At 50.7% G+C, this 12,297-nt stretch overlaps 1 protein-coding gene across 1 annotated transcript in view; it reads left to right on the plus strand.

Moving 5' to 3' along the window:
- Positions 1-10,171, plus strand: part of LOC116968725 (diacylglycerol kinase beta-like) — a 34,139-nt gene extending 23,968 nt beyond the window's left edge. Inside the window, exons 11-18 of the mRNA XM_033015514.1 lie at positions 84-173; positions 2,381-2,538; positions 4,298-4,362; positions 5,985-6,075; positions 7,364-7,547; positions 8,245-8,365; positions 8,475-8,535; positions 9,379-10,171. Of these exons, the coding sequence (XP_032871405.1) occupies positions 84-173; positions 2,381-2,538; positions 4,298-4,362; positions 5,985-6,075; positions 7,364-7,547; positions 8,245-8,365; positions 8,475-8,535; positions 9,379-9,453 (845 nt within the window). The 3' untranslated portion in view covers positions 9,454-10,171. The remainder of the gene's footprint in view (positions 1-83; positions 174-2,380; positions 2,539-4,297; positions 4,363-5,984; positions 6,076-7,363; positions 7,548-8,244; positions 8,366-8,474; positions 8,536-9,378) is intronic.
- Positions 10,172-12,297: the final 2,126 nt, after the last annotated feature.

Here is a 12,297-nt window from a genome sequence, read left to right on the forward strand (position 1 = left end):
CAGCTTTTTCTGTCCGTCTTCAGCAAAGTACTATGGCTTGTCACTGAGCTCTCGTGTTACAATTGTCTTTCCTTTGCTTTCAGACAAAATGCACTTTCCGGTCAAGCCCCCCGTGGCCATTCTGCCGCTCGGTACAGGCAACGACTTGGCCCGCTGCCTGAGATGGGGAGGAGGTGAGAAGCGGCCTGGTAAACAGCACGGCAACAGGCCCGAGAGCCTGACTCTAGTGCCGACAGTCGCCCACCTACACGCACTCATCCCAGTCTTATTCTCCTCACATTCCCAACAAATTCCCGAAAAGGGACAAGTCACAATGTCCGATCAACCTTCCCATCTTCACGTTCATAGATCAAATAACAGAGCACAGGGCAGTACAGGATCAGGCCCTTCAGCCCACCATGTCTATGCCGCCAAACAAACTGTTTCCAGACTAATTGATTAAGAAGGAACTGCAGATGCTGGAAAATCGAAGGTAGACAAAAAGTGCTGGAGAAACTCAGCGGGTGCGGCAGCATCTATGGAGCGAAGGAAATAGGCAACGTTTCGTGACGAAACGTTGCCTATTTCCTTCGCTCCATAGATGCTGCCGCACCCGCTGAGTTTCTCCAGCACTTTTTGTCTACCTTGTCTTTCCGCTGACTGGATAGCACGCAACAAAGCTTTTCACTGTACCTCGGTACACGAGACACTTTTGTCTACCTCCAGACTAATTGAGTCTGAAGAAGGGTCTGGACCCAAAATACCACCAATTCCTTTTCTCCAGAGACACTGCCTAACCTGCGGAGTTACTCCAGCATGTTCGTAAATTATAGGATCAGAATTAGGCCCTTCGGCCCATCAAGTCCCTCTCAACCCCATTCTCCTGCCTACTCCGCATAACCCCTGACACCCGTACTTATCAAGAATCTATCAATCTCCACCTTATCAATATCTACTGACTTGGCCTCCACTGCCTGTGGCAATGAATTCCACAGATTCACCACCCTCTGGCTAAAGAAATTCCTCCTCGTCTCCTTCCTTCAGGAATGTCCTTGTATTCCGAGTCTGTGCCCTCTGATCCTAGACTCTCCCACTAGTGGAAACATCCTCTCCACATCCACTCTATCCGGGCCTTTCACTATTTGAGTAACATTACTCATATTGAATAGACTAATAAGATTGGAAAGACTAGGCTTGTATTCACTGGAGTTTAGAAGGATGAGGGGGGGGGGGGGGGGATCTTATAGAAACATATAAAATTATAAAAGGACTGGACAAGCTAGATGCAGGAAAAATGTTCCCAATGTTGGGCGAGTCCAGAACCAGGGGCCACACAGTCTTAGAATAAAGGGGAGGCCATTTAAGACTGAGGTGAGAGAACCTTTTCACCCAGAGAGTTGTGAATTTATGGAATTCCCTGCCACAGAGGGCAGTGGAGGCCAAGTCACTGGGTGGATTTAAGAGAGAGTTAGATAGAGCTCTAGGGGCGAGTGGAATCGAGGGATATGGGGAGAAGGCAGGGACGGGTTATTGATAGGGGATGATCTGCCATGATCACAATGAATGGCGGTGCTGGCTCGAAGGGCCGAATGGCCTCCTCCTGCACCTATTGTCTATGTTACCCCTCTGAAGGCAGCTTGGTTGTTGCTTCTTGGTTTCCTTGTCCTCCAAATGAATTTAAACTGGAGGTGGCGGAGGGTGGACTTAGGAATGAAATGGTTCCGAATGAAATCCTCCTTTATCCTCACAAACTGGGAAGCTCCTGAGGGAAAATCCTTTGTGTTGTGTCCAAGCGGATTGTTGCCTCACCCTGTCGCCAACCTCTGCCACCCCACGTATTGGCATCATAATATAGAAACATAGAAAATAGGTGCAAGAGGAGGCCATTCGGCCCTTCGAGCCTGCACGGCCATTCAATATGATCATGGATGATCATCCAACTCAGTATCCTATACCTGCCTTCTCTCCATACCCCCTGATCCCTTTAGCCACAAGGGCCACATCTAACTCCCTCTTAAATATAGCCAATGAACTGGCCTCAACTACCTTCTGTGGCAGAGAATTCCACAGATTCACCACTCTCTGTGTAAAAAATGATTTTCTCATCTCGGTCCTAAAAGACTTCCCTCTTATCCTTAAACTGTGACCCCTAGTTCTGGACTTCCCCAACATCGGGAATAATCTTCCTGCATCTAGCCTGTCCAACCCCTTAAGAATTTTGTACGTTTCTATAAGATCCCCCCTCAATCTTCTGAATTCTAGCGAGTACAAGCCGAGTCTATCCAGTCTTTCTTCATATGAAAGTCTCGCTGCCCCTCTGGGGTGGTTGGAGGGGGGACGTTTAAATCTGTCGCTGCGGATTGTCTGATGTGGAGGGTAAAGCCTGGCTGTTGTTTCGCAGGATATGATGGAGAGAAGCTGACAAAGATCCTGAAAGACATCGAGGTGGGAATCCCAACGCTGCTGGATCGATGGAGCTTCAAGGTGATCGAGTCCGGTCAGGAGAAAGGAGATCCTGTGCCTTACAACATCATTAACAACTACTTCTCCATCGGGGTGGTAAGTCCTGAAAGTTTACGTTTTTCCGATGGACTCGGATGAGTCTCGATCTGACGAAGGGCCTCGACCCGAAACGTCACCCATTCCTTCCCTCCAGAGACGCTGCCGGTCCCGCTGAGTTACGTCTACAGGTGCACAGTAGAGAGCATGCTGACCGGTTGCATCGTGGCTTGGTTCGGCAACTTGAGCGCCCTGGAGAGGAAAAGACTACAAAAAGTAGTAAACACTGCCCAATCGATCATCGGCTCTGACCTTCCTTCCATCGAGGGGATTTATCGCAGTCGCTGCCTCAAAAAGGCTGGCAGTATCATCAAAGACCCACACCATCCTGGCCACACACTCATCTCCCCGCTACCTTCAGGTAGAAGGTACAGGAGCCTGAAGACTGCAACAACCAGGTTCAGGAATAGCTACTTCCCCACAGTCATCAGGCTATTAAACCTGGCTCGGACAAAACTCTGATTATTAATAACCACTTTCTGCTATTTGCACTTTATCAGTTTATTTATTCATGTGTGTATATATTTATATCATGGTATATGGACACATTTATCTGTTTTGTAGTAAATGCCTACTATTTTCTGTGTGCTTAAGCAAAGCAAGAATTTCATTGTCCTATACAGGGACACATGACAATAAACTCACTTGAACTTGAACTTACTCCAGCATAATTCTGTGTTTAAGAAGGGACTGCAGATGCTGGAAAATCGAAGGCAGACAAAAATGCTGGAGAAACTCAGCGGGAGAGGCAGCATCTATGGAGCGAAGGAAAAATTATTTTTCCTTCGCTCCGTAGGCCCTCTGAGTTTCTCCAGCGTTTTTGTCCCCCCGCGTTTTGCGTGGCATTTTGTTTTCTCCGGGAGGTGAGGGCAGTGATACTGAACCAGAATGAATGAATGAGTACTTTATTGTCACATGTGACTGGTTGCACACCTGTCCGAGGTATGCAAAGAGTCGCCACTGAAAGGGCATCGACCAAAGTTGCAGAGTGTTCCATTTGTGGTTCCCCTCAGTTGCCGGCGGTTCCCCCCGCGCCAGATCCTCCGATATTTTCCCTCTCAACAATCCCCACCCCCCCACGCTGGTTCCCCGTTTGTTCTTCCTCATGGCAGCCCCCCTCAACGCCGGGTCAATAGACAATGGACAATAGGTGCAGGAGTTGGCCAACTCCCCATATCCCCTGACTCCACTATTTTTAAGAGCCCTATCTAGCTTTCTCTTGAAAGCATCCAGAGAACCGGCCTCCGTGGTCCGCTCAGGCAGAGAATTCCACAGACTCACCACTCTCCGTGAGGAAAAAGTGTTTCCTCGTCTCCGTTCTAAATGGCTTACTCTTTATTCTTAAACTGTGTGTGTGGCCCCTGGTTCTGGACTCCCCCCAACATCGGGTCCTCCATTGTTTCACGTAGAAGACCGGCACGACGAAGCCACCTTCTTGCGCTGCGTTTCGAAACCAAAAGCGAATAGGGTGGATGGCGGGATCTGACTGCTGGCGTCTTCTTGCCCAACGCATCACCGGTTCCTCACTCCCCTCCATTGAGTCTGTCCAAAGCAAGCGTTGTCTGCGAAGGGCGCTCAGCATCGCCAAGGACTGCTCTCACTGCAACCATGGACTGTTTACCCTCCTACCATCCAGGAGGCGCTACAGGTCTCTCCGTTGCCGGACCAGCAGGTTTTGTTGTCTCTATACTGTACACTGGACAATGACAATGAAGTTGAATCTGAATCTGAATCTGAATCTCTTTCTTTATTGATACAGGACGCTTCGATTGCTCATCGGTTCCACGTGATGCGCGAGAAGTACCCGGAGAAGTTCAACAGCAGGTGAGCCAGACTGTGGTGCATCTCGATGCTCTTCGCCAGGCTGCGAGGGTGCCAGGCTGGCAGCTGAGACCCGCTCTGGGTGAACCCCATTCTAAGCCCCATCCAGTGAACAGAACGAGCTTGGAGAACCGGTGACCTGGGCCAAGGGTTTCACCGCCACTGGGTCTAGGTGGTGAGGATAAGGAAAAGGTTTAAGGATAAGAGGGAAGTCTTTTAGGACCGAGATGAGAAAAACTTTTTTTTTCACACACAGAGAGTGGTGAATCTGTGGAATTCTCTGCCACAGAAGGAAGTTGAGGCCAGTTCATTGGGTATATTTAAGAGGGAGTTAGATGTGGCCCTTGTGGCTAAAGGGATCAGGGGGTATGGAGAGAAGACAGGTACAGGATACTGAGTTGGATGATCAGCCATGATCATATTGAATGGCGGTGCAGGCTCGAAGGGCCGAATGGCCTCTACTCCTGCACCTATTTTCTATGTTTCAAGTCTCGCAGCCTCCTTGCTGTACCCCGTCTCATCATTGTCACCTCTAACACAGCCAACAATGGACCATTGTGGGCTCCACCTTTCCCGAGCCCACAATGGTCCATTGTTGGTCCATTATACTATTCTTATAACAAATGTAAAGCACTTTGGCCAACGAGAGTTGTTTTTTAAATGTGCTATATAAATAAATGTGACTTGACTTGACTTGACAATGACGAGATGGATTACAGCAAGGAGGCTGCGAGTCTGTACCTTTTCACACCTCTAGTTACCCTCTCCCCTGACTCTCAGTCTGAAGAAGGGTCTCGACCCGAAACGTCACCCATTCCTTTACTCCAGGGAGGCTGCCTGACCCGCTGAGTTACTCCAGCATTTTGTGTCCACCTTCGATTTCAACCAGCATCTGCAGTTCTTCCTTGCACATCTGCAGTTCCTTCCTACGCAGAAGTATGTGGTCCTGATTTGAGCAAATGGGATTAGTTTAGAAGAGCATAGAGGTCGGCATGTGTAGGAAGGAACTGCAGATGCGGGTTTAAGCCAAAGATAGGCACAAGATGCTGGGGTAACTCAGCGGGACAGGCAGCATCTCTGGAGAGAAGGAATGGGTGACGTTTCGGGTCGAAACGTCACCCATTCCTTCTCTCCAGAGATGTTGCCTGTCCAGCTGAGTTACTCTAGCATTTTGTGGGGTCTATTAAAGGTCAGGATAGACGCTGTGGGCCGAAGGGACAGTTAAGCCCCTGTCCCACTTAGGAAACCTGAACGGAAACCTCTGGAGACTTTGCACCCCACCCAAGGTTTCCGTGCGGTTCCCGGAGGTTTTTGTCAGTCTTCCTACCTGCTTCCACTACCTGCAACCTCCGGCAACCACCTGCAACCTCCGGGAACCGCACGGAAACCTTGGGTGGGGCGCAAAGTCTCCAGAGGTTTCCGTTCAGGTTCCGTAAGTGGGACAGGGACAGTTACCGTACTGTGTGTGTTGCAACGTCCCTTATTATTGAACACAATGCTCTTGTAAATTCAGCCAAGATGCGGGACCCCAGTTGAAACAACCACAGCACATGCCCTGTCTGCTTCTTCCGGGTTATCTTGCAAAAGCTCGAGTGCTTACAATTCTGACATTTTCTTCTTCATAGGATGAAGAACAAGCTGTGGTACTTTGAGTTTGCAACCTCGGAAACAGTCTCTGCCACGTGCAAGAATCTGCAGGAGGTTCTGGAGATAGAAGTGAGTTGCTTTGTGTCAATTACCTCCTCTGGCAGCTCGTTCCATACACCCACCACCTTCTGTGAAAATATTACCCCTCAGATTCCTATTAAATCTTCCCCCTCCTCACCTTAAACCTATGGCCTCTGGTTCTTGATGCCCCTACTCTGGGCAAGAGACTCTGTGCATTTACACGATCTATTCCTCTCGTAATTTTGTACACCTCAATAAGATCACCCCTCATCCTCCTGCGCTCCAAGGAATAGAGTCCCAGCCTGTTCAACCTCTCCCTATCTCTCAGTCCCTCGAGTCCTGGCAACACCCTGGTAAATCTTCTCTGAACTCGTTCAAGCTTGACAACATCTTTCCTACAACATGGTGACCAGAACTGAACACAATCCTCTCCATGTGGCCTCACTGACGTCTTGTATAATTGTAACATGGCCTAGCAACTTCTATGCTCAATACTCTGACTGGCGAAGGCCAAATGCCGAAAGCCTTCTTGACCACCCTATCCACTAGTGATGCCACTGCCAATGAGCCATGCACCTGCACTCCTAGATCCCTCTGCTCTACAAAACTCCCCAGAGCCCCGCCATTCACTGCGTAGATCCTGCCCATGATAAGGGCCTGTCCCACTTTCACGACCTAACTCACAACCTTTTTTACTCGTGGACATTTTTCATCAGGCTAGAAAAACGCCCCGGCCTACTTGATGCCACGAGTACCTACGACTAGCATCACGGCCTGCTACGACCATCCTACGACCTCGTGACGACCATGCTGCGAGTATGAGTCGAGGGCAAACTCGGCAGAGGTCGTGAATTAGGTCGTGAAAGTGAGACAGACCCTTTAGACTTCCCAGCTTTCTCCGTATTAAATTCCATCGACCATTCCTCAGCCCACCTGCCCAACCGATCAAGATCCTGCTGTAATCTTTGAGAGCTGTAATGCTTTCAAGAGAGAGCTAGATAGGGCTCTTAAAGATAGCGGAGTCAGGGGATATGGGGGAGAAGGCAGGAACGGGGTACTGATTGGGGATGATCAGCCATGATCACATTGAATGGCGGTGCTGGCTCGAAGGGCCGAATGGCCTACTCCTGCACCTATTGTCTATTGACAACCTTCATCACTAGGTACAACACCGTCCACTTTAGTGTCCACAGCCGTGGATCAGGCAAGGTACATTGTTGGAACTACCCACAGGCTTGTACTTGGGAGGTCCCTTGCTCCTCCGGGGAGCGGGCAGTTCCTCCGACCATGCTTAACGACGTTTGCTCTTCCCCCCCCCCCCCCCCCCCCCCCGCAGTGCTCTGGGACACTCATCGACCTGAGCAACCTGTCGCTGGAGGGAATCGCCATCCTGAACATCCCCAGCATGCACGGGGGCTCTAACCTATGGGGCGAGAACAAGAGAGGAGAGAGCAAGCACCTGCCGAACAAAGACAACGCAGCCATAACCGACCCAGAGGCCTTGAAGTCATGCGTGCAAGGTAAGTACGACTGATGAATCCAAGAGAGAGTTATGCCCCTGTCCCACTTAGGAAACCTGAACGGAAACCTCTGGAGACTTTGCGCCCCACCCAAGGTTTCCGTGCGGTTCCCGGAGGTTGCAGGTGGTTGCTGGAGGTTGCAGGTAGTGGAAGCGGGTAGGGAGACTGACAAAAACCTCCGGGAACCGCACGGAAACCTTGGGTGGGGCGCCAAGTCTCCAGAGGTTTCCGTTCAGGTTTCCTAAGTGGGACAGGGGCATGATAGCCCTGTCCCACTGTACGAGTTCATTCCGAGAGCTCTCCCGAGTTTAAAAAAAAAAAATCAAACTCGTGGTAAGCACGTAGAATGTACGTAGCGGGTACGTCGGAGCTCAGGGACGTCTCTTAGCGGCTCGTAACGCTAACGGCAGGTGCTCGGGAAACGCAATATACTCGGGAAGACGGGTGAAGATTTTTCAACATGTTGAAAAATGTCCACGAGAGCCCCGAGTACCGACGAGCGGCCATTACCGTAAATCTCCGAGATCGATTTCAGGGCAAACTCGGGAGAGAGCTCTTGGAATGAACTCGTACCGTGGGACAGGGCCATCTGTACTGACTGAGTACTGACTAGCACGACACCATCTAGGTTTCCTTAGCAGTGTTCTCATGGCATCGTTATAGGACACTGTTTTGTTGCAATGTTTCTCCGTTGCAGACCTGAGTGACCGGCTGCTGGAGGTGGTGGGACTGGAAGGGGTGATTGAGATGGGGCAGATCTACGCTGGGCTGAAGAGCGCGGGAAGACGGCTGGCTCAGTGCAGCGAGGTCACCATCAGGTAAGAGCACGGCACGTCACCACCTTTTGCCGCCAGCTCCCCTCCTCCCGATCAGTCCGCCACGGTGCCGCACCTTGCCTGCTCGTGACGCCGTCTGCTTCTCTTGCAGGACAAAGCGACTGCTGCCGATGCAGATCGACGGTGAGCCCTGGGTGCAGCCTCCATGCACGGTAAGTCACACGCCGCGTGAGCTGACGTTGACACCGACTGACCGACAAACCCGCCACGACAGAGACGCAGGAGCCGGTCCCACACAATTTGAGCCGCCTTTCCTCGACACCCTTCGTCTCCCTCCGAGACGCAGGGAGGCGTGTCCTGTACAGGCTCCTCCTCCACACCCTGCACTTCCTCGCCCTGGTCCACCGTCCGGACACCAAGTGGCGGTCGGTGTTGCCTTCCGGTCGCGAGGGGGGCCCCAGGTGGGGGTCCCTCTACGCAGGGATTCTCCCCCTCTACATTGGGGACCTGGGGTGGAGGGTATTGCACCGAGGTGTTCCCTGCAACCTGTTTCTCTCGCGGTTCACAAATCAAGACCCTTCTTCAGGCCGGCCCCGAAGCAAATCAGTCTGGAAGAAGGGTCCCGAGCCGGAGCGTCACCTATCCATGTTCTCCACAGATGCTGCCTGACCCGCTGAGTTACTACAGCACTCTGTGAAACGTCACCTATCCATGTTCTCCACAGATGCTGCCTGACCCGCTGAGTTACTCCAGCACTCTGTGAAACGTCACCTATCCATGTTCTCCCCAGATGCTGCCTGACCCGCTGAGTTACTCCAGCACTCTGTGAAACGTCACCTATCCATGTTCTCCACAGATGCTGCCTGACCCGCTGAGTTACTCCAGCACTCTGTGAAACGTCACCTATCCATGTTCTCCACAGATGCTGCCTGACCCGCTGAGTTACTCCAGCACTGTGTGTCCATTTCTGTAAACCAGCATCTACAGTCGCGTTGTTTCTAGATTCATTGACCAGGTTCAACTTGCTAACAGCCTCCTCTTTGTCACTCCTCCAGATCAAGATTACTCATAAAAACCAGGTGCCAATGTTGATGGGTCCTTTCTCAAAGTCGTCTGGATCGAAAAAGTGAGGTGGCAAAGACACGTGCTCCAATCATCAAATCCTCTCAACCTAGCGGGCTCTTTGTTTCATTGACTTCTTCAACCCATCGGACACCATGTTACACGATTTCAAATTCTATCTCCACCCTTTGCTTTTTTCGGAGCCTTTCATCCGCAAGCTCTTCAGTTGACAGTTGATCCCATGCCCTTCCATCTACCTTTCACTCCCGTTAACGCGTTGTCTAGGAATGTAAGCATAGCGATCTACCGCGCTCATCAATCCATTGAAATATTACGATGCCTTTATATTTTGCCCTAACACACTACCCTGTGATAGTTTGACTCACATTGGCAAATATCTGGAGTATATTCTAGGAATCTTGCATGCAATTTACAGGTGCTAGCTCATTGTATACTCATTGAAGCTTGCTATTATAACTGAGAGGCAGTGATATCTTGGGAGAATTTATTTCAGCCTTTCCGTAAGGGGGTGGAGGGTGAACACTGACCAGACAAATGGAGAGTTACGGGGCTGTCCCACTTAGGCGCCATTTGCGAGACATGCGCGCGCATGGCGTGCATGACGCGTGGTGAGGCGTGGTGGCGCGGCGCCCCAGGATTCTGGGATGTTGTACATTCCAACATTTTGGAGCGCCGCGCGTCACTGCCTACATCACCACGCACCATGCGCGCGTCACGACACGTAAATGACGGGCAAATCCCAGTTGAAGTGACGGATCGATCAGCGACGATCCATCAAGGGTTACAATGACCATGTTCGGCTTCCTTCTCGCAGAGACCTCACCTGTAATCTTTATAACCCACACAACACATTCTAGCTTCTGCTAGCGGGACGAAATGAGAAAGCCGTTACTACCTGACATTTGTGGTGTTTCAACGCGATCGTATATATCTGTGACGGTTTTGCCTGGACAGACGGCTTCAAACACAGGCTGTGAAACCTCAAGAAGTCGGCGACGTTTTTAATGCTGTTGGTTAAAAATTCGGCACCGGCAGCGAACGTGCCGGCAAACGCAAATGCGTTTTGTGCAACTGAACGCTTCACAATGGTGGTGGAGGTGATTTGTCTGTGGAATTCTCTGCCTCAGAGGGCGGTGGAGGCAGGTTCTCTGGATACTTTCAACAGAGAGCTAGATAGGGCTCTTAAAGATAGCGGAGTCAGGGGATATGGGGAGAAGGCAGGAACGGGGTACTGATTGGGGATGATCAGCCATAATCACAGTGAATGGCGGTGCAGGCTCGAAGGGCCGAATGGCCTCTACTCCTGCACCTATTGTCCCCATCAGTATAATTGAGAAACGTTATCAAACCCAGGCGAAACTAAGAGTGGTTTAGTTTCATCATCATGTACGTACGGCATAACAGGGAGGGAGGCATGGGGTGGTGTCTGGTTCACTGGTGTCCTCTGCCCTGGGAATGAAACTGAACCATTTGTAGTCTGTAGACAAAAGTGCTGGAGAAACTCAGCGGGTGAGGCAGCATCGATGGAGCGAAGGAAATAGGTGACGTTTCGGTCGAGACCCTTCTTCAGACATTCTTCTTCTGAAGAAGGGTCTCAACCTGAAACGTCACCTCTTCCTTCGCTCCATAGATGCTGCCTCACCCACTGAGTTTCTCCAGCATTTTTGTCTACCTTCGATTTTTCCCGCATCTGCAGTTCCTTCTTAAACATTTTGAGTCTGTGCTTGGTTGGTGATAAGAGTTAATTGTAATAAACTGAAAGTAATTCATTGATGGAACCCAACTTACCCCCCATCTAAATCAGTAAGCCAGACCTCTTCTGTCCCAATGACCAGACAGCATTCACGGACTTCTGATTGCAATGGTGACCAGGATTTCTTAACATTCTTCCATTCTTCCCTGCCTGCTTCTCTTTGTTGGCAGAGGTGGAACAGTAAGTATTGGATACAAGCGGGACTGGGAAGTGTAAAGACTGGGACACGCTGAGAAGGCAGGAGGGAGGAAAGAGTATGGAATTCCCCCCCCCCTCCTCCCCCCCCCCCCCCTGGAAATCTGAAACAAAAACAGAAAAAAGAAGGAAACACTCAACGGGTCAGGCAGCATCTGTGGGGAGAGAGAGAGAGAGAGACGTTTCAGTTCGGAGCCCGTTGCATATGAAACGTGCGCTGTAGTCCCCCTGAGGACACCACTTGCTCAGGCTGCGGCACAAGTCCGATCCCCCCCCCCCCCCCTTTCCCCCCCACCCATGGCTAGCTGACTTGCGGGTGGTAAAGGTACTGGGAAGAAGCTTGATGTATTTTTGTATCTGTATATTGAGGTATGTGGATGATGGAGTTGTATAGATGTGCACACCTTAAAATATTTTGTAAATATAAGAGAAATAAAAAGCTTCGGATTGCCAATTGCCAATTTGTCGTTTAACTCTCTTTCCTTCTTTCATTCTTTCCCTAACCCTTTGTTGCAAACTTGTGCTTAAAGTAGTTGTGGCGCGTGTGTTTGGAGATGAAGAATTAGCAGCACGGTGGTGCAGCGGGTAGAGCTGCTGCCTCACAGCGCCGGAGACCCGGGTTCCATCCTGACTACGGGTGCTGTCTGTACGGAGTTTGCACGTTCTCCCTGTGACCTGCGTGGGTTTTCTCCTGGTGCTCCGGTTTCATAGAAACATAGAAAATAGGTGCAGGAGGAGGCCATTCGGCCCTTCCAGCCAGCACCGCCATTCAATATGATCATGGCTGATCGTCCCCAATCAATAACCCGTGCCTGCCTTCTCCCCATATCCCTTGACTCCACTAGCCCCTAGAGCTCTATCTAACTCTCTCTTAAATCCATCCAGTGACTTGGCCTCCACTGCCCTCTGTGGCAGGGAATTCCACAAATTCACAACTCTCTGG

Source organism: Amblyraja radiata, chromosome 46 (genome assembly GCF_010909765.2).
Source record: "Amblyraja radiata isolate CabotCenter1 chromosome 46, sAmbRad1.1.pri, whole genome shotgun sequence".
In the NCBI taxonomy this organism is placed as follows: domain Eukaryota; kingdom Metazoa; phylum Chordata; class Chondrichthyes; order Rajiformes; family Rajidae; genus Amblyraja; species Amblyraja radiata.